General features: G+C 44.4%; 1 protein-coding gene across 1 annotated transcript in view; it reads left to right on the top strand.

The window, feature by feature from the left end:
* The window catches only part of LOC113406354 (protein diaphanous homolog 3-like), a 310,574-nt gene that overhangs the window by 24,812 nt on the left and 266,168 nt on the right, over positions 1-19,594 (top strand). The window contains exons 7-9 of the mRNA XM_029910781.1: positions 3,510-3,628; positions 3,739-3,803; positions 4,684-4,788. Coding sequence (XP_029766641.1) covers positions 3,510-3,628; positions 3,739-3,803; positions 4,684-4,788 — 289 coding nt within the window. The remainder of the gene's footprint in view (positions 1-3,509; positions 3,629-3,738; positions 3,804-4,683; positions 4,789-19,594) is intronic.

Below are 19,594 nucleotides of genomic sequence, written 5' to 3'. Positions count from 1 at the left end.
GTGGATAGGATGAAATGTTGTCTTGTGTCCACTCAGAGAATTTCCTCTTGGATCACCGCCTGCATCTGATTTTGCAATGATCAGGGAAAGGTGCCTCCGTTGGTGATTGTAACTGCCCACTCAACTGGAGCACAAGCTTTGGTAGCGACCTTCCTGGCCCATGTGCTAATTCCAGGTATCTGTAGGGCCGCCACTTGGTCTTCCATTCACGTCTCGCTATGCGCTTACCCAGCAAGCCCAAGACGACACTGGTTTTGGTAGAGTAGTATTATAAGCCCACGTCTGTGAACTCCGAGCCCATCTCCAGGGATACTGCTTGTGAGCCATCTAGAATGGAATTGACATGAGCAAGCACTTGATGAGGAAAAAACGGTTAACCAACTTTCATAACTGTTGTTCTTCGAGATGTGTTGCTCATGTCTAATCCATTATCTGCCCTCATGCCCCTCTGTGGGAGTTGCCCACAAGAGGGAACTGAGAGGGCATAGGGCTGGCAGCGCCTGATATACTGACGCATGAGCGCGTCTCTCCAGAGGGCACCACAGCCTACCCTATGGATACCGCTAATGCAAAAGTCTCAACTTCTAACTTTGAACAGGGTGTATGTGGGGTAGTTTCAGCGCAACATTTTAGAGCACTCTACAAATCCTATCTCCATAGTCCAGATGGCAATGCTGTCTAGACCAGCCCCAAGACATCTTGGAGCATTTGCTCTTCCTGAAAAGAACAGGGTTACTTCCCTGAGAGTTCGCTTGGCTGTAGTCTCAGCTTCCTAATGGCTTTGAAGCCCCTGATTAGGTTTTTGATAGTTATAGATACTCTTCTTACTAGTCATGGACCCTGTAGCACTTGGGACATGATTTTTAATTTCATCATCTCTTATAAGTCCACCCTTTGAGGTGCTGACTGCATACGCCCGTTTACTTCTCTCTGACAAAGTGTCCTGGTGGCCATCACCTGGTACAGAAGTGTGGGGGAGCTGCAAGCCCTTGTAGTAGAGCCCTGCTGCGCAGTTTTATTTATAAGGGCATTTTCTCTCAGCCCTTACCCCAAGTTTTTGACAAAAATTGTTTTAGATATTCATTACTACTAAGTGATTTGCTTACCAACCTTCTTTCCCAAGCCACATACTCAGAGATGAAGCGATGCTCCACACCTTGAATGTGCATAGAGCCCTCTCTGCTTAGATAGGACAAAGCCATTTAGTGTGTCTTCTCAAATGTTTGTGTTTTTTATGGGCAAAATGAAGTGGGATGCGGTTTCTTCACAAATTTCTTCTATTGCATCTTGTGTATCAGTGTTGTTAACCCGGAATAATCTCTGTTTATATCCTGCCAGTGGTTAACTTGATGTGCCCTAGGTTCCACATCTTAAAGCCCCACCCAGCAGATTCATTCCCCCAACTCGCATCTATCATTGGCGAGAAAACTACAGACAGGCTTAACTATGAAACCGATTGATTTATTTAACAAGACTTTAAACAGTAACTGATAGGACCCCCACATAAAACAATTCATAAAGGGTAGTCAGGGACAGGTTGGCTTAACAAACTGACATGAAGTCAAGGTCCCCAAACCACAAGACAAGGGAGTTTACCACAGGTAAGGTACAGACATACTACACCAGGTTCAGAGGAATGGACCCACCACAATGGATTTCATGGACTGTGAACACAGGTAAGACAGGAATCAATCAGGAACAGGTAACTGGAATAGGAGTTTGGATCTTTTTCTGTGATCTTCTGTAGATCCATCGAAGTCTTGACTAGGACATGCACTGTGCTGCCACCAGGAAGGACAGTCCCTTCTCTCAGATGCAGCAGTCTTTTATGTTCTCCTGTTAGTGGGCAGATCACATATGTTACCCTTGCTTTTTTCCCGCCTCAGGGGGAAAAAGGCGTCAATAGTCTCAAGAAGAAGGGTACCAACATGGTGGACAAACCACAACTGTTTAGAAATAAGATGGCGAAGTGCATAAACAAAATGGAACTTGTAGATTTTCTCCTAAGTGTTTGACGTTACTTAGACCACTTTTCCTGCAAAAATTTCTCCACGTTCTACAAAGCTCAAGGAACTTTGTCAGTATTCTTGGGAAACATTCACAATTTCTGATGGATGCAGACCAGCAACGTGATCATCTGTACATATGTTTTACCAGACATTAAGCTATCTCTGAAGCTTCTAGAGATGATGGTAGATTTGGAAAGATTGTTCTGCCGTCCCATTTCTGGTAGATTCTGAGCCCTGACTACCTGCTGAATTGCTTAGCAGTCACCTAACATGTAATCACTTTAAGAGGGGGATGGGGGTTTATTTACCTGCTTTGCAACTGTTGTTCTTTGAGATACATTGCACATGTCCATTTCATGACCAGCTCTCCTTCCCCTTCACTTGGTAATTTAGTTCATTGTAGTTCATGTGGGGTTGGGGTGGCTCTGCCCTTTATACCCTCAGCTGGAAATACAAGCAGGGTGCATGCACTACCCCTTTGGGTACAACTATAGGAAAAACTTTGGTTTCAGTACACTGGGCACATACATCCCTAACATTGAATGGATATGTGCAGCACATCTCAAAAAACAGTTACAGAACACGTGAGTAACCGTTTTATTGCAGTGTTTCTAGCCTGCACTCACTTTAGGAATACTAGATATGACTAGAGAATACCCCATCTTGATATTTAAGAACAAAACTTTAATTTGATAGGAAATTTTGAAATGTACAACAGCTTTAAATAAGCTGTAGCTGCTTTTTTCATTACATGGGGTCATCCGCTTAGCTATAATAAGGTGAGAGGTAGACTATTGAGATCTGTGTCATTGCCACAAAGAGAAAAGTTGTCTTCTAGGTTGCTGGTCAGACTCTACCAAGAGGAAGACTCTTTTCTGCACAGGTTCCACTGCCTGCCAACATTTACATCCCTCAGCTCTGTGATTCATAGTACGCGAGTAGAGGGAAAGGAGGACCAGGCAGTAGAAGAGCACATGCAGGAGAAGGAAAAAAAAGCTGCAGAGTGCATGTGAAGAAGGGAGAGGCTAGTAGGCTGGAAAATATATGCAGGGATAGAGGAGGGCTAGGTGATAGGAGAGTTGGGGGAAAGAAGTGCAGAACTTATGGGTGGGAGGAGAGAAAACGAGCGTTTTTAAAGGAAAAAAATCAGTTGCATTTAAGGTTAAAACTACTTACATGAAAATATGTGAGGAACGTATCCAGTTGCTGTAGGTGTCAGAGATATTGCATTATTTAAATGGCATCATATTTGTGTTGGATTTGATCCGTGCTACATTAGAAAGTTTGAGATCCACTGGCTTAGCTGTATTTGTCCTTGAATGGTGAAATGCTGTTAACTTGTTGGGATTTAAAACTGTAGTTCTATGAAGCTAAGTCATTCTAAATGCTTTGGCCACTAATATATTCATTCTGAAATACCTTTGATTTATGATACTAATATAAGTATGTACTGACAAGTGAACACATTGTAAAATGTTTTCCTTCTCTTTCCTTCTTTAGACCCCAGTATTTCAAATTAATTGAAGAATGTGTGTCCCAGATAGTATTACATCGAAGTGGAACAGACCCAGATTTCACCTATCGTAAAAAGTTAGATGTAAATTTCAGTCATTTAATAGGTGAGAGCAGTTTTTAGAAATGATTATTTTGTAGAAATGTTTGTTTTTTTTTAAAAAGCAAACAGTTTAAACGGTGTATAAAATTAAGAACCTTATACCTTTGGTTTTAGATGTTTGTGTAGATAAAGCAAAAATAGAAGAATTTGAAGAGAGAGCTTCAGAACTTTCCAGGAAAGTAAGTAATTTTGAAGTTAACCATATTTCTGATTAGATTACTTGATTACTATATAAATTTGGTTACTGCAAATGTGACAATTCACAACATATTTTTAATCTTTCAGTAACCATGTTTATTAATTAGTGAAAAAATGTGTTGTATGTGTGTCATATGCAGTAGAAGGCAGGGATCTAGTGCAAAGTTAGTTACATTCTGACCCTATTTACAAATAGTTGGTAGATTTTTATTTTAAATTGTAAACAGCAAACCTTAGCTTTAGATAGTGAGAAATTGAAGTCTTTTATATATGACTAGAGTTGTATGTTATAAACTTTTTACCCAGTAGAATAAACTGAGACATTGAGAATAAAAATTGACACATTTTATAATCGAAACAATACATCATAACTCTCAGATTTAAGTCAGACTTCTCCATTTACACCACATTTTTGAATAATGTATCCCCATAAACAACTTTAAGTTTTGGTATGGTGGTATTCCCAAACCAATCTTTGAAGACATTTTTTACCTTGTAGAAAAGTTCTTTTAATCAAATACTTGTATAATCTAAGTAAAGTATTAGTTTGATGCCTGGACATCAAAACTCTCACTGTAATCTGCTGGGTTAATGCATCGCATTTCATACATTAAACACACATGATACTGTGGTAAACTGATTGATATGTTTGGATGAAATTTGCTAAGTGCCCCCTCTCTCATTGGCACTAGTAATTGCTATGGTTTTTCACTTGAGGATTAAAATATTCAAGAGTTAACTGTTAAGAAAGCTATTGGTTTCATGTTGAAAGATTAAGGAAATATTAGAATTTTCTGAAGCAACATAGCAGTGTTGATAATATCCGCTATGGTCTCATGTTGTTGTTTTTTTCCCTTACAGTTTGAAAAAGAATTTATAGTCCATCAGGAGACCCAGTCCCTATTGCAGAAAAAAGAAGAAAAAATCAATGCGCTAGAAGCAGAATTACAGGCTTTTAAATCCCTGGTAAAGGACAATATTAAATAACATTATTCTATACCATAATGTTGCTAGAAACAAGCATACTTCATTTAATACTTTTCAGACCTTAATAGAATGTGTGAGGTTTTAGAAAAGAACCCATTTTCAGAACATAGTTTACTATCCGTTTCTTTTGTTTGTTTGTCACAAATCTTTATTAAAAAGAATTGTAGTATAACATTAATTAGCTACGTGAACTCCCAGTTGATCCCTGTTTTGTGCCTAGGCTTCTGCTAATTAAACTAGTTCCTTATATTTCATTTGGGTTTTACTTTTCTTGTCACATTTCCTGAATAATTAACCACAAAGGGTAAGAAATCTTCTACTCGTAGATTTGGCATTCATCACTGATCTTTATCCCACCACAGGAAATTATTCCTCATGCAATTTATTTTGCTGAACCTTCAGCAATGGGTATCCTGCAGTGAAAGATAACCTCCAGCTGAATGAGAACACTTTCTAATAATTTTTCAATTTCCAAAAGTAAACAGATTTTAAAAGATGACAAAAAAGAGAGTAAATCCAGATTTTAAAGGAGATAACTTGCATACAACTGCTGCACATTTAACATTTAGATAGTAAGACCATATAACCAAAGGATTTCCCAATGTTTTATAGCCAGGAGTAAAAGAAATAGAATCTAAACATTGACTAGAAGCACAGCTCCTTGGGTAAGATGTACACGTAGGAAGACGGTGAAATATATTTCTTCGAGTGCTTGCTCATGTACATTCCATGCTAGGTGTGTGCGTGCTGCGTGTACTGTTGCCGGAGCGCCCTCTGGAGTCGTGCACATGTTGGCTGGTAGAAGGGGTGCCGCCGGGCCTGCACCCTCTCCGTTTCTTCTTACCTCCCATGATGGTTCCTGACACGATCCTTCTTGCTGCAGCAGGGCTTCTTTCTCAGTGTTTTGGACTTTTCTCTGTTTATTCTTAGTATAGTTATTGTAGTTAGTGTATATATAGTTCTTAGTTGGAGTTAGCATATATAGTAGTGTAAATAGTTGTCCCTGGTGTCGAGGGACTTTTTGCCCCATGGGCTGGGCATGCTCCTGTTCCCAGGCTTCAAGCCGTGTGCCTCTTGTGACAAGCTGATCCCAGTGAGTGACTTGCACCCTATATGTCTAAAGTGTCTGGGGGAATCTCATGTTAAAGATAAGTGCCAGATGTGCAGGAACTTCAGACCATGCACTAGAAGAGACAGACTTTTAGCTGAAGGCCATTCACATGAAGGCAGCCCTCAGACCAGTCTTGGAACTGAGCCGTTCTGAATTGGCGCCGAGCACTGAGACATTTGTGTGGAGCGCTCCCCCGGCACCAAGCTCTTCCTGGCACTGTTCCCTGTTTCTGGTGCTAAGGAAGAAGCATAAGAATCAGTGCACTGTGAGAGGGCGCTCTCCGGTGCAGAAAAGGGACAAGTGGGGAATGGACAGCTCAGTCAGACCTATTCTTGGCCATATGTCCTCCCCGAGCCATTGATCGTGCTGCCGATTCCATCTAGAGTGCCGAGTCCAGTTTGGGACCCACTGCTGACTCCTGGAAGCAGCTGTGATGCTAGGCATCGGCCTCCTCCTTCAACACTGGAAGTGTTCCAAGCAGCAAAGGACCTTCTGTCCCTCCCAGTTCCGCCGACCCCACAAATACCCCCAGCAACCAACATGGCCAGTGACAGAGGAGAGCAGGAAGTGCTGAGCTCCTTCCCGGTACTAATTACCTCGACACTGTCTAGGGGCAAGTCTTTCATGATCCTAGCACAGCAGTCACTGACCTGTGCCTGTCCTTGGACCCCCAGAACTGCATTGTGGCAGAAGTGGGTACTGCTCCATCATGGTCGCCAAGGAAGAATCCTCTTCGGAGTCCGAAGGGGAATCTTCACCTCACCAAAACCTTAATACCAGTACCCAGCCTACACTCCACCAGACTTTGGTACCGGCCATCCGGCTGTCACCTGGCCACTGGCTGATGCAATGGCTATATTGGAACCCTTGGGGGTTTCTCCCAGTACCGTCCCCTCCCCCCACATGCTCCTTTCCCACCACACATACTCAATGGCTTCAGATAGACGTACCGGACCCTGATTGTGATACAGACCCTGGTGCCACTTTCTAGGATGTGGTCTCAATGGACATGGTGGAGGCAGAGGAAGAGGAGGGTACTGTCCCTCCACTACAAACCTCTTCTTCATCATCCCCAGATGAAGTGGTGGCAGGACTCAGTAATCTGCTCCCTTAGGATGATTTCAGGGCCAACCAGCATTTCCTGAAGAGTCACTGCAAACTTGTCTGGAGATTGAGGCGCTTAAGGAATCTGCACACAGTCTGATCAATATCACTATGGCAGCTGCACCCTCTAGAGTTGCTTTCCCCATCAATGAAATAGTGATGTCGCCAGTGAAAATGCTGTGGAAACCCTGTCTTCTCTCCCCTCCCCCGCCTAAAGAGGGCAGAGAAGAAATACTATGTACCGGCAAACAGGTTCAAGTACCTTTATTCGCACCCCTTCCTGGGGTTTCTGGTAGTGTTGGTAGCAAATGAGCGGAGCAGGAAGGGGCAGTCGAGTGCTACCCCCAAGAAAAAAGATGCTAAAAGACTTTTAGACTTTTAGACCTTTTTGGGCCAAAAGTTTTTAGTCAATGGGCAGTCTCCAGTTAGTATCTCCAACCAGCAGGCTTTTGCTGAGGAGGTACGATTTTAATCTATGGGACTCATTGTCCAAATTTAAGGAGTCCCTCCCACAGGAGTTGAGGCAGGAGTTTGCGGCCATCCTGGAGAAGGCCAAAAGTGTGGTCAGAACCTACCTCCAGGTAGCTCTGCATGCAGAGGACTATGGCGTCTGCGGTCACCATGAGGTGCTGTTTGTGGCTCCAGTCCGCAGGCCTCCCTCATGAAGTTCAACAGTCTATCCAGGATCTTCCCTTTAGAAGGCTCCTTCCTGTTTTTGGAGTAGATGGACTTAAAACTTTATGGCCTCAAGGATTCGAAGGCCACTCTGCGGTACTTAAGACTTTGCATGCCACCACTAGCTAGAAAGCACTTTAGACGCGAGCAGCCTTCCAGATTTGCAGCATCTCCCAGACAGGAGCACTACAAAAGGAAGGGCCAATCCCTCCTGTTCATATCAGCCTCACAGTCGGGCTCTCACAGATGTCCCGGCGGGGCGCACCAGGCCTTTTGAAGTTGTGCCCTTGGGCATTATACCAGTCTCAGTTCCGGATCTGGCCCCTCTTTTGTAGTTGGGCTGTCTGTCACCCTTCATCCCAGTGTGGTTATATATAACATTGGACCATTGGGTCCCTTTGGTTTGTATCCACCCCCCTCCTTCCCTTCACCCTCCTTCCTCTTCAGGGACCTTTCTCACGAGCAACTCCTTGCCCAGGAGGTGCAATCCTTCCTATGTGTGGAGGCCATAGAGGATGTTCCCCGAGGCTTGAGGGGGAAGGGGTTTTACTCCTGGTATTTCCTAATCCTGGAGGCCAAAGGGGGCCTATAGCCTATTTTGGATCTGCATCACCTCAACAAATATATCAAGAAACTGAGGTTCTGCTTTGTGTCTCTGGCCTCTATCACTCCCTTCCTGGACCCAGGAGATAGGTACATCATCCTCAGCTTAAAGGATGCTTATTTTCACGTCTCTATCTTCCATGGCCAAAGAAGGCTTCTCAGGTTTATCGTGGGTCAATGCCACTATCACCACTCTTTCCTTGGGCCTATTGGCAGCCCCACAGCTCTTCACGAAGTGTATGGTAGTAGTTGCAGCCTTCCTGAGTCGCTGAGGTGCGCAAGTCGACCTTGACAACTGGCTGATCAAAGTACAGTCACAGACTCAGGTATGGCACAACATCAGTACAAGTCCAGGCCACCTCCCAGGTGCTGGGCCTGCTGATAGATGAGCAAAAGTCAACTCTGATCCTGGTTCAGAGAATAGAGTTCATTGGGGCAGTGCTCAACTCGACCCAAGCAAGAGTCTTCCTGCCAGAGGCCTGATTCCAGACCAGGTTGGATCTGATATCGAAGCTCACAGTCCACCCAATAATGACTGCTTGGGTCTGCCTCAAACTATTGGGACACATGGTGGTGTGAACTTGCATGGTACAGTTTGCAAGGCTTTGTCTCAGACACCTCTAGATGTGGCTGGCATCAGTCTACTCCCCAAGCAAACACCACTTACACTCAGTACTCACAGTTCCGCTTCTGGTCCTCGCTTCCCTGATCTGGTGGAAAGACACAGGTTCGGTAATGGAAGGGGTATCCTTTACTGCCCCATAACCATCGATCGGGTTGGTCTTGGATGTGTCAGATCTAGGGTAAACAGCTCATCTCAGCAATCTTAGGACCCAGGGCCTCTGGTCCCATGAAGAGCTCTCCCTACATATAAACGTCAGGGAACTCAGGGCAGTACACTTGCCAAGTGTTCCTTCCCCGGGTCTCAAGCAAAGTGGTGCAGGTCTTGACAGACAACACTGCATCCATGTTTTACATCAACAAGCAGGGAAGGGCTCCATCTTTGGCCTTGTGCCAGTAGGCCCTGCGGCTGTGGGACTTCTGCGTGAATCACTCCGTTCACCTCAAGGCGACGCATCTCCCGGAAGCCTGAAACATACTAGCGGATCAGCTCAACAGAGCCTTTTCCTCTCACCATGAGAGGTCTCTTCACCTGGAAGTCATCAGTGTCATCTTCCAGATGTGGGGCTTCCCCACATAGACCTGTTTGCCACCAGGCAGAACAGGAAATACCATCAGTTTGTGGGTACAGCACGGGCTCCCTCTCTGATGCCTTCCAACTCTCCTGGGCAGACCATCTACACTCTCTCTGTACCCCATCTGTTTTGTAGCATTGATGTATATTCATAATTATTTTTATTAGCCAGAGTTTGAAAAATGTACCTTAGGCCTACTAGTAAAGGTGAAGCAATTTCAGAATTAGCAATTAGTTTTTGGAACTCAAGGAGGACAGCTGAGCTCCCAGAGGACTTTGAGAAGGGCAAACAATTTAAAGGAATAGAGCAGTTTTGTACAATTTATTGTATTCTGATATTTCATTGTTTCTTTGTTTTAAAAGTATTTCCTATCCTTTGCTTAATCATAAAATCATAGAAATATCGAGCTGGAAGGGACCTTGAGAAATCAAGTCCAGCCCCCTGCAATGGGGCAGGACTAAATAAACTTAGACTATCCCTGACTGGTGTTTTACCTGTTCTTAAAAACTCCAGTGATGGGGATTGCATGGCCTCCCTTGGAAGCCTATTCCAGTGCTTAACTACCCTTATAGTTAGAAAGTTTTTCCTAATATTTAAGCTACATCTCCCTTTCTGCAGATTAGGACCATTACTTTTTGTCCTACCTTCAGTGGAAATGGAGAACTGACCACAGTCCTCTTTATAACAGCCCTTAACAGAAGACTGTTATCAGGTCTCGGGGCCTCCCCGCCCCACATCTTCTTTTCTCAAGACTAAGCATTCCCTTATTTTCTCTTCTTCACAGGTTAGGTTTGCTAACCCTTTTATTACTTTTTGTTGTTCTCCTCTGGACTTGCTCCAATTTGTCTACACCTTTCCTAAAGGATTGGACACAATACTCGGGCTGAGGCCTCACCAGTGCCAAGAAGGTCAGGACGGTTACCTCCCATGTCTTAGGACGCTCCTGTTAATATTCCCTAGAATTATATTAGCCTTTTTCACAACTGTATCCTGTTTGTTGACTCATATTCACTTTTATCCCCGGTCCTTTTTCAGCAGTACTACCACCTAGCCTGTTTTTCTCCATTTTGTAGTTGTGCATTTGATTTTTCCTTCCCAAATTGTAGTACTTGGCACCAGTTTTCCAATTTGTCAAGGTGGTTTTGAATTCTAATCCCATCCTTCAAAGTGCTTCTATCCTCTCCTAGCTTGGTGTCCTCTGCATATTTTATAAGTATACACTCTACTCCATTATCCAAATAAATAATGAAAATATTGAATAGTACTGGCCCCAGGACTGATCCCTGTGGGACCCCAGTTTGATAGTGAACCGTTCATAACTACTCTTTGACTGTGGTCTTGTCAAAAGCCTGACTGAAATCAGTATATCTCACATCTACTTCTTCTTTGAGTAGTGTCCACTCTGGGCACGCTAGCACCCGCTGTGCCTTTGATCAGGGAGTTCTCATAGCAGTATCCATTGGGCCCACTCATGTCTGTCTTGTGCTGTTATCTAGCACTGTGCGGGCAAACAGTCCTTAGTTCCTTCTCAACCGCGTTGACCTGGGACGGAGTTGTCCTGTTGAGAAGATTTCCTCAACTCTATTTTTCTCTTCTTACTGATAGCTAGTTATAGTGTTAATGCTTCTTTCTTTTCATAAACAAATATTTTTATTTTTTCTATATTGTATTTAGGTAGATATTAGATCAGTAATACTTGGACCTCAGTAGTTCAGCAGCCAAATTAGCAATCGTTACTCAGAGGCACCACAGTAATGTGAATTCATTGTTCATTCTCACAGCAAAATGACTGATCAAGTATTATACAATTGGTTAATAACATAGTAAAAACATCCTTATTGGTTAATAGCTTAGACGGGTTAATAATAAAACCACACAGTGTTTTAATATGTGCTGCAAAGAGCCACAGGAGACACATTAAAGAGGCACTTGCAGATTCCGAGCCTCAGTCTGAGTATCACTGTATTAGATAGTTACTAGTTCTCTTTACTGAGAGGTTATGCCTGGTTCTCCTGGCTTCAAGTGTTGTCTGTCCTGCTGGGAGGTGATCCCGGTCAACAACGGGCACTCCCAATGTATTCGTTGCCTTGGGGAATCACACATTGCTCAGAAGTGCAACTTTTGTCTGGCACTAAAATCAAGAGCCAGAAAAAGAGAGAGAGAGCTTCATAGAATCGTAGAATATCAGGGTTGGAAGGGACCTCAGGAGGTCATCTAGTCCAATCCCCTGCTCAAAGCAGGTCCAATCCCCAATCTTCACCTTCTTGTGATGGAGAGCTCTCTACAACCAGCTTCTGACCCAGAACAAGGGTCACCGAGCAGGGTCTACTGCCTCAACAACATCACAGCCTCACACCCAGGGCGTCTAAGAGAGACAGATCTCCTCTCATAGGTCCTTGAAAAAACGTGCCCCTTGATCACCAGATAGAGAACCTACCTTGAAAAAGCCAAGGTCGTCAGTCTCCTCTGCTATCCCAGTGCCACTGGCTCTTCAATCAGGTACCGTCGAGGCTCCTGGTTCCTCAGGTACCCAGAGCACAGCTAGACCGCAAGGCCACGGGGCTGGAGAGACCATTAGTAACATTAGTGGACCGGTGTGGCAAGACGAGCTCTTCCTTGGTACCTAAGAAACCCACTCAGGTTCCAAGTGTGCTTTCTTTGGAGTGCATGAGACCTTTGGTACCACCAGCAACTGTACTTTCCTCCGAGCGCCCAAAGCCTATGGTACCATCAGCATCCTCCGCCACAATTACCTTGGTGCAGACTTCAGTCTTGATACTGATAACCCTCGCGGTACTGCAGGAGTTGTGATTTTCTTGGAACATGGCTGTATCTGAGATAACCAACTCGCTGCTCCTCGGCTCTGATGTGCTGTCAGTACAGAGAACATCCAGATTGCCTGAACTTTGCCTGGTACCAACTATTTCACCTCAGATCTCTTCAGGTGCTCCACCATTCCTGAATAAACTTGAGGAAGAGGATTCTGATGAAGACTTTCCTTGGTCTAAAATGTCAGTTCAGGGCTCTTCTCCTCACTGCTACAGAGGCCCCTTTCCAGAAGCCTCTGCTGAAGCTGCAACTCTGCACAGTCCACATTTACCACCAATGTCTTGCTGATATGAGCAACCTTGGGTGCCGTCTCCTATGCCTTATGCACTTCCTCCCTGGCCGTATTGGGATCCCTGTGTGGCTTATCATCAACAGTTTTCCAGAGTGTTGAGTATCACTCACCATAGAGAAAAGGAACCAGAATCACCTACTCCCTCAACGAGGCCTGATCTTCCAGAGGGTTCCCTTCTGTAACATGAGGCTAGAGCTGATGAAAGGATATCTCCTAGAAACAATCTCTTCTCTTCATTTCTGGAAGAAGCAGTCATCCCTCCTCCTCTATCTCTGGTGGATGATTTTAAACACAGAATCATAGAATCTTAGGACTGGAAGGGACCTCGAGAGGACATCTAGTCCAGTTTTCTGCATTCATGGCAGGACTATTATCTAGACCATTCGTGGCAGGTGTTTGTCTAACCTGCTCTTAAAAATCTCCAGATCCTCCCTAGGCAATCTATTCCAGTGCTTAACCACCCTGATAGTTAGGAAGTTTTTCCTCATGTCCAGCCTAAACTGCCCTTTCTGCAATTTAATTTGCTTCTTGTCCTATCCTCAGAACAGTTTCCCTCCCTCCTCCTTGAACAACTTTTTATATACTTGAAAACTGTTCTCATGTCCCCTCTGTTTTCCCCCCAGAGTAAACAAAACAAAATCAATTTTTTCAATCTTCCCTCATAGGTCATGTTTTCTAGACCTTTAATCGTTATTGTTGCTCTTCTCTGGACTTTCGTCAGTTTGTCCACATCTTTCCTGAAATGTGACTTCTAGAACTGAACACAATACTCCAGTTGAGTAGAGTGGAAGAATTTCTTAGTGTCTTGCTTATAGCACTCATGCTAATACATCCCAGAATGGTGTTAGCTTTTTTCTTTTCTTTTTGCAACTATGTTACACTCTTCAGTCATATTTAGCTTCTGATCCACGAGACCCCCCAGATACCTTTCTTCAGTACTCCTTCCTAGACAATCATTTCCCATTTTGTATGTTTGCAACTGATTATTCCTTCCTAAGTGGAGTACTTTGCATTTGTCCTTGTTGAATTTCATCCTGTATACTTCAGACCATTTATCCAGTTTTTCAGATCCTTCTGAATTTTAATCCTATCCTCCAAAGCACTTTCAACCCCTTCCAGCTTCATATCATCCGCAAATGTATAAGTGTACTCTCTCTATGCCATTATCTAAATCATTGATGAAGATATTAAACAGAACTGGACCCAGAACTGATCCCTGGGGGACCCCACTTGATATGCCCTTCCAGCTTGACTGTGACCCACTGATAACTACTCTTTGGGAGCAGTTTTCCAACCAGTTATGCATATTTCCAGGACCTGGTCAAGAAAGTTGTAGACTTTCTACAGATTCCTCTTGAGGAGTTGACAGAATCTTATCATAAGGTGTTCAACATTTTCCCATCAACTTGCTTGGCCTCTTAATAAGGCTCTTCTGGACCCAGCCAGGATCATCTGGCACATGTAGCTTCTATTCTGCCTAAATGAAAAAGAAAGGATAAGAAGTATTGCGTCCCAGCAAAGGACTTAGAATTTTTATTTTCTCATCCCTCACCTAACTCTTTGGTAGTTGACACCGTGAATGAATATGATAGGCAACACCATGTTAAAACCACGCCTCATGACAAAGACCTCAGGCATCTGGATCTACTGGGGAGAAAGTCTTATTCCTTGGCCTCCCTGCAGTTTATTATTGCCAATTATCAAGCATTGATGGCAAAGTGCAACTACGTGAATTACACCAAACTGACCTCTTTCACGGACCATCTACTGACAGAACACAGGGATCAGTTCCAGGCAATTATTGCAAAGATACTTGCCAGGACAACCCTACAAGTGTTCCTAGAAGCTGCTGATACCATTGCCCATTCGATTGCTTATAGCGGTGATAATGAGAAGAGCCTCCTGGCTCCAACTCTCTGGATTCCCAAAAGAAGTCTAGAGTATAGTAGAGGACCTTCGTTTTGATGGGTCTCAGTTATTCGCAGATACCATGGACGAGTCTCTGAGAACATTAAAGGACTCTTAAAAATCTACCTGACCTTAAATCTAACTGCGATTAATTGACAGCCCTAATTTATACACTCATCTACAAGAGAGAACTCAACAAGTCTCACTGCCCAGAGATCCTGCTCCATCTAATTCCTTTCTTCCATGAGGTGCTATGAGCGATACTAAAGGTGGCAGAGATTTCAGAGAAGGAAGCGGTCCTCTTCTCAGCCTCCCGCCTCATAGCCATCCACCTCCAAGCATCAATTTTGAAGGGTTGGTTGAGGGTCTGAATTTCCATTCCCATCCTCCTCAGCTGTCTTGATTCCACTAGCCTTCCTCCCTTTGGTGACTGCCTTCACTACTTCAGGTGAGTCTGGGAGTTGATCACTACGGACAAGTAGGTTTTGGAGATGATCCCTACAGGTTACACCATCCACTTCATTTCCATCAATGAACCCCTCCTTTCTTGTTCCTCTTGGGGGACCCCCCTTGAGAGAGTGCTTCTTCAAGAAATAGACAGTCTCTACATTTGGGAGCTATAGAACCAGTCTCCATGCAGCACAGAGGGAAGCGGTTTCATTCAAGGTACTTCCTGGTATCAAAAAGGAGTGGAGGTTGGAGATCCAGCCTAGACCTAAGACTACTCAACACCTATGTGAAGGCACAGAAATTCGAAATGGTTAATCTTGCCATGATCATTCCATCACTAGAGCAAGGGGATTGGTTCTCAGCCCTTGACCTTCAAGATGTGCATTTCCACATCACTATCAACCTTCCCACAAACGATTCCTATCTTTCATTGTGGCCAGGACCGCTTTCAATAGTGAGTGCTTCCCTTCGGCCTCTCATCTTCCCTGAGGGTCTTTTTGAAGGTCATGTCCATAGTAGCAGTACAGCTCTGCAGGAAAGGTGTCTTAACATTCCCTTACCTGAACAACTGGTTGTTGAGAGGTCACTTCCTGGAACTTTGTTACATACCATGTCTGGCTTTGAATGTGCCGCCTTCAAGGTGGCTCAGAACTGTCAGTTCACCAACCAGACATGGTTTAAATGTGCTTCTTTACATATGTACCTCCGTAAAACAATCCCCCGACTAATGGAAAGACCATCACAGCATGTGCACAGGAATCCCATTTGCATGTCCTTCCCCAAATGTCATCATAAGGACGGATGCCTCTTTGCTAGGATGGGGAGTGCTTATACAGTGAAAGTGGATGTCACAAGAGGCAATGCTACACATCAACATCCTGGAGCTCAAAGTGGTCAGATACACCGCTCTCTGGTTCCTACCAATAATCGGGGCAAACACATAAAGATCATGACAGACAATATATTATGCAAGTTTTACATCAATTCCCAAGGTGGAATGAGATTCCCCCTCTCTCTCTCTGCACCAAGGCTGTCAAGCTTTGGCATTAGTGCATATGCAACCAGATCATCATCACATTAGCCTATCTCCCAGTTTCTCAGAATGTGACCATGTATGCACTCAGCAGATAATTCTTCCAAGACCACAATTGGGAAATAGACCCCAGAATATTTACATATTCCATCAGTGGGCACTCCACAGACTTGTTTGCCACAGAGTCAAGCAAGAAATGCACTCACTTCTGCTTGAGGGGCGAATAGGGTCACCAATCCCTAGGGGATGCTTTTTCCTACTCTACGCATTTTTGTCAATTCTCCTAATAGCCAAAGTTATGCTCAAAATAAAGAAAGCCAGAGTCATCGTAATAGCTCTGACCTGGCCTAGACAAATGTGGTTTCCTTCCCTGATGCAACTGGCTGTTTGCTGTCAGATTACTCTTCACTCTGCATCTCATCTTGTCTCCCAGGAGAGCAGGCATATTCTTCATCCCAATCTCACAGTACTTCGTTTCAAAGCACAGTTTGTCCATGGCTCTAGGGATGAGACATACCCTTTTTACATCTTCTGAGCAGGCTATTATTACACAGCAAGAAACAATCTACTCGCTACATGTATTCTCAGTTTGTAAACTGGTGTGACCACAGACAGATTCCTCCAGTGACTGCATCACTTCTGGATATATTGAAATATGCCCTAACTCTCAAAACCTCAGGTCTATTGATGTGCTCCATAAAGGTCCAACTGGCAGCCAGCATGGCTTCCACTCACCAATAGAGGGTTATTTTGTCTTTGCTCACTTGACTACAGTGAGATTCCTCAGAGGGCTGGGAAATCTCTGTCTGCCGGTCCAATGTCCTACTCCCAATTAGGACCTCAATCTAGTCCTTAAATGCCTCACAAGAGCACGCTTTGAACCTCTGGCTATCTGCTCACTGTTCCATTTGTCACTGAAGACAGCATTCCTGATAGCCATCATGTTGGCGTGACGGGCTGGAGAAATAGGGGCTGTAGAGGAGCGGACTCACCCCTGCGGCGCCTCCTGCTGGTGACTTCTGGGAATTAGCTCATTCCAGCTCCGGAGCGCCCTCTGCAGGCCGGTGATCTGCCTGTCCTCTGGCCGCCGCGTCCCTCCCTGGACCCAGGTGCCCCTTTCTCTGGGCAGTACACCCCTCAGTACTAGGGTCTCCCCTCCCCAGGGAACCCCCACCCACTATCCCATACCTCGCCTCAGAGTAAGGCCACTGCCAGTCACCAACTAGCTCCCGCTCCCTGGGGCAGACTGCAGTATAGGCCACTCATCACAGGCAAGGTTGGGTTTGGACCTGCTGCCTTGGCCTATCCCTGGGCTGCCCTCTGCAACTCCCAGTACCCCTTGGCCTCCTATTAGGCCGCAGCCTGGGGCTATCCAGGCTGGAGCTCCCCAGCTCCTCAGCCTGTCCCCAGCCCTGCTCCACTCAGGTACTCTGTCTCACAGCCTTTATATATAGGGCCAGCTGAGGCCTGAGTGGGACGTGGCCCCAGCTGAGCCACTTCCCAATCAGCCCAGCTTAGCAGCTCCCAGCCACAACCTTCCCCCAGGGCTGTTTTAAGGCCTTCAGGGCAGGAGCGGGTGTCCACCCCGTTACAGGGCCCTGATGGCATTCTCCACTTCAGTCTTCTGCGACCCCACCCCAAATTTTTACCTAAGATTTCTTCACAGTTCCATTTCAGTCAGCCCATTCATCTGCCTGTTTTCTATCCCAAACTGCATCTAAATCTCCAGGAGGCACTGCTGCACACCCTGGATGTTAGGAGAGGCCTGGTCTTCTATCTACACAGGACAAAGCCCTTCAGAAAGACCCACAAGTTATTCGTCTTGTTAGCAGATAGTTCAAAAGGGTCAGCAATCTCTAACTGGAGGCTTTTCAAGTGGATATCAGGCTACATTAACTCCTGTTACCAGTCTTCCAACTTCAATCACCTTTGGATATACACACTCATTCTACAAGATCCATCACCGCCTTTAAGGCCTTCCTCAAGAATGAGCAGATTATCAAAATCTGTAAAGCTGCTACTTGGACAGCTATACATACATTTATCAAATACTACGTGATAACTCATGACTCCGGCTCTGGTACTGTGTTCGGCTTGGCTGTACTCTCCTCTGTACTGGACTCGACTCCGAAGCCACCCCATCTTAGAGGATACTGTTTGGTAGGAACCCAGAGTGAAGCACCTGTAGCGACGCTACTCGAAGAAGAAATGGCTACTCACTATGTGATTCTTTGAGATGTGTGTCTCTATGGGTGCTCCACTACCCACCCTCCTTTCTCTCTGCTTCAGAGTTCTCTGTCATAGAGCTTCACCATAGAGACGGAACTGAGGGCGGTTCGCCTGCACAGTGTTATATAACAATGGCACAGGGCATGAGACTGACTAACATGCATGTGTTGGCCAAATGGACACTGTTATGAGAGAAATCTGATCAAAAGTGCAGGGGTTGCTAGTGCATTTAAAGTGGAGCACCCATAGGGGGACACACGTATTGAAGAACTACAGTTACTGTACAGGGCGAGTAATCATTTTTTCTTTTCTCTCCTCCCCTACCCCACCCCTCCACTAGGCCAGTAACCCTGTCAAAGTAGGAAATTAGTTTGGTTTGGCATGATTTGTTTTTGAGAAATCCATGTTGGCTGTTCCTCATAATCCTATTATCCTGTTAGTGCTTAAAAATTGATTCCCTCCACCCCCCCCATAGCTTTCCAGAAGTTAGGCTGGCTGTTGTATAATTTCCTGGTTCCTCTTTGTTCCCCTTTTTAATGATAGGTGCTATGTTTGTCCTTCTCCAGTCCTTTGGGGCTGCACATATGCTTCATGAGTTCCAAAAGATAATCGCTATCGGTTCTGAGATTGCTTCAGCTTGTTCCTTAAGTATCCTAGGATGAATTTCATTAGGGTCTGTTGACTTGTATATGTTTAACTTCTCTAAATATTCTTTAACCTATTATTTCCCTATGTTTCTTGCTGTTTGTTGTTAATATTAATTGTGTGGACTATCTGGTCACCGTTTTACAGAAGACTGAAGCAAAGTAGACATGAAATACCTCAGCCATCTTGATATTATTAGTTATTAGTTCCACTTCCCTACTAAGTAGAGGATCTACACTTTCCTTCCTTTTTCGCTTGCTCTATAATTTCATGATCACTTTCACCCATTTCATTATCACTTTCATCTTGTTCTTTAGACATTTATAATAGAAACAAACAACAAATAGAGTATTGCAGGAACTCTCCATTCTTCCGGTCAGTAATATAAATAAGAGCCAGTAGCTAAAAGTATATTTGTGATCTTTATAATATTGTCAATCAACTCTTTATTAAATATGTTTAAAACAACTTACAACTAATTTGTCAAAACAGCAGAAAATATAGTGTTTTATTTTAGATGTATACAAATGTTAAAAAAGGCATGTCTCCATATGCTCTAGGTGCCCTGGACATAGAGAGCTGTTTCACAATTAAAAAGTACACCTCTACCCTCATATAACGCTGTCCTTGGGAGCCAAAAAATCTTACCGCGTTATAGGTGAAATCGCGTTATATCAAACTTGCTTTGATCCACCGGAGTGCGCAGCCCC

The sequence above is a fragment of the Terrapene carolina genome, unplaced genomic scaffold, assembly GCF_002925995.2.
Source record: "Terrapene carolina triunguis isolate 2854851 unplaced genomic scaffold, T_m_triunguis-2.0 Scaffold17, whole genome shotgun sequence".
Classification (NCBI taxonomy): Eukaryota; Metazoa; Chordata; order Testudines; family Emydidae; genus Terrapene; species Terrapene triunguis.
Note: the sequence above shows the minus strand (reverse complement) of the source record. Positions and strands in the feature narration are given on the sequence as shown.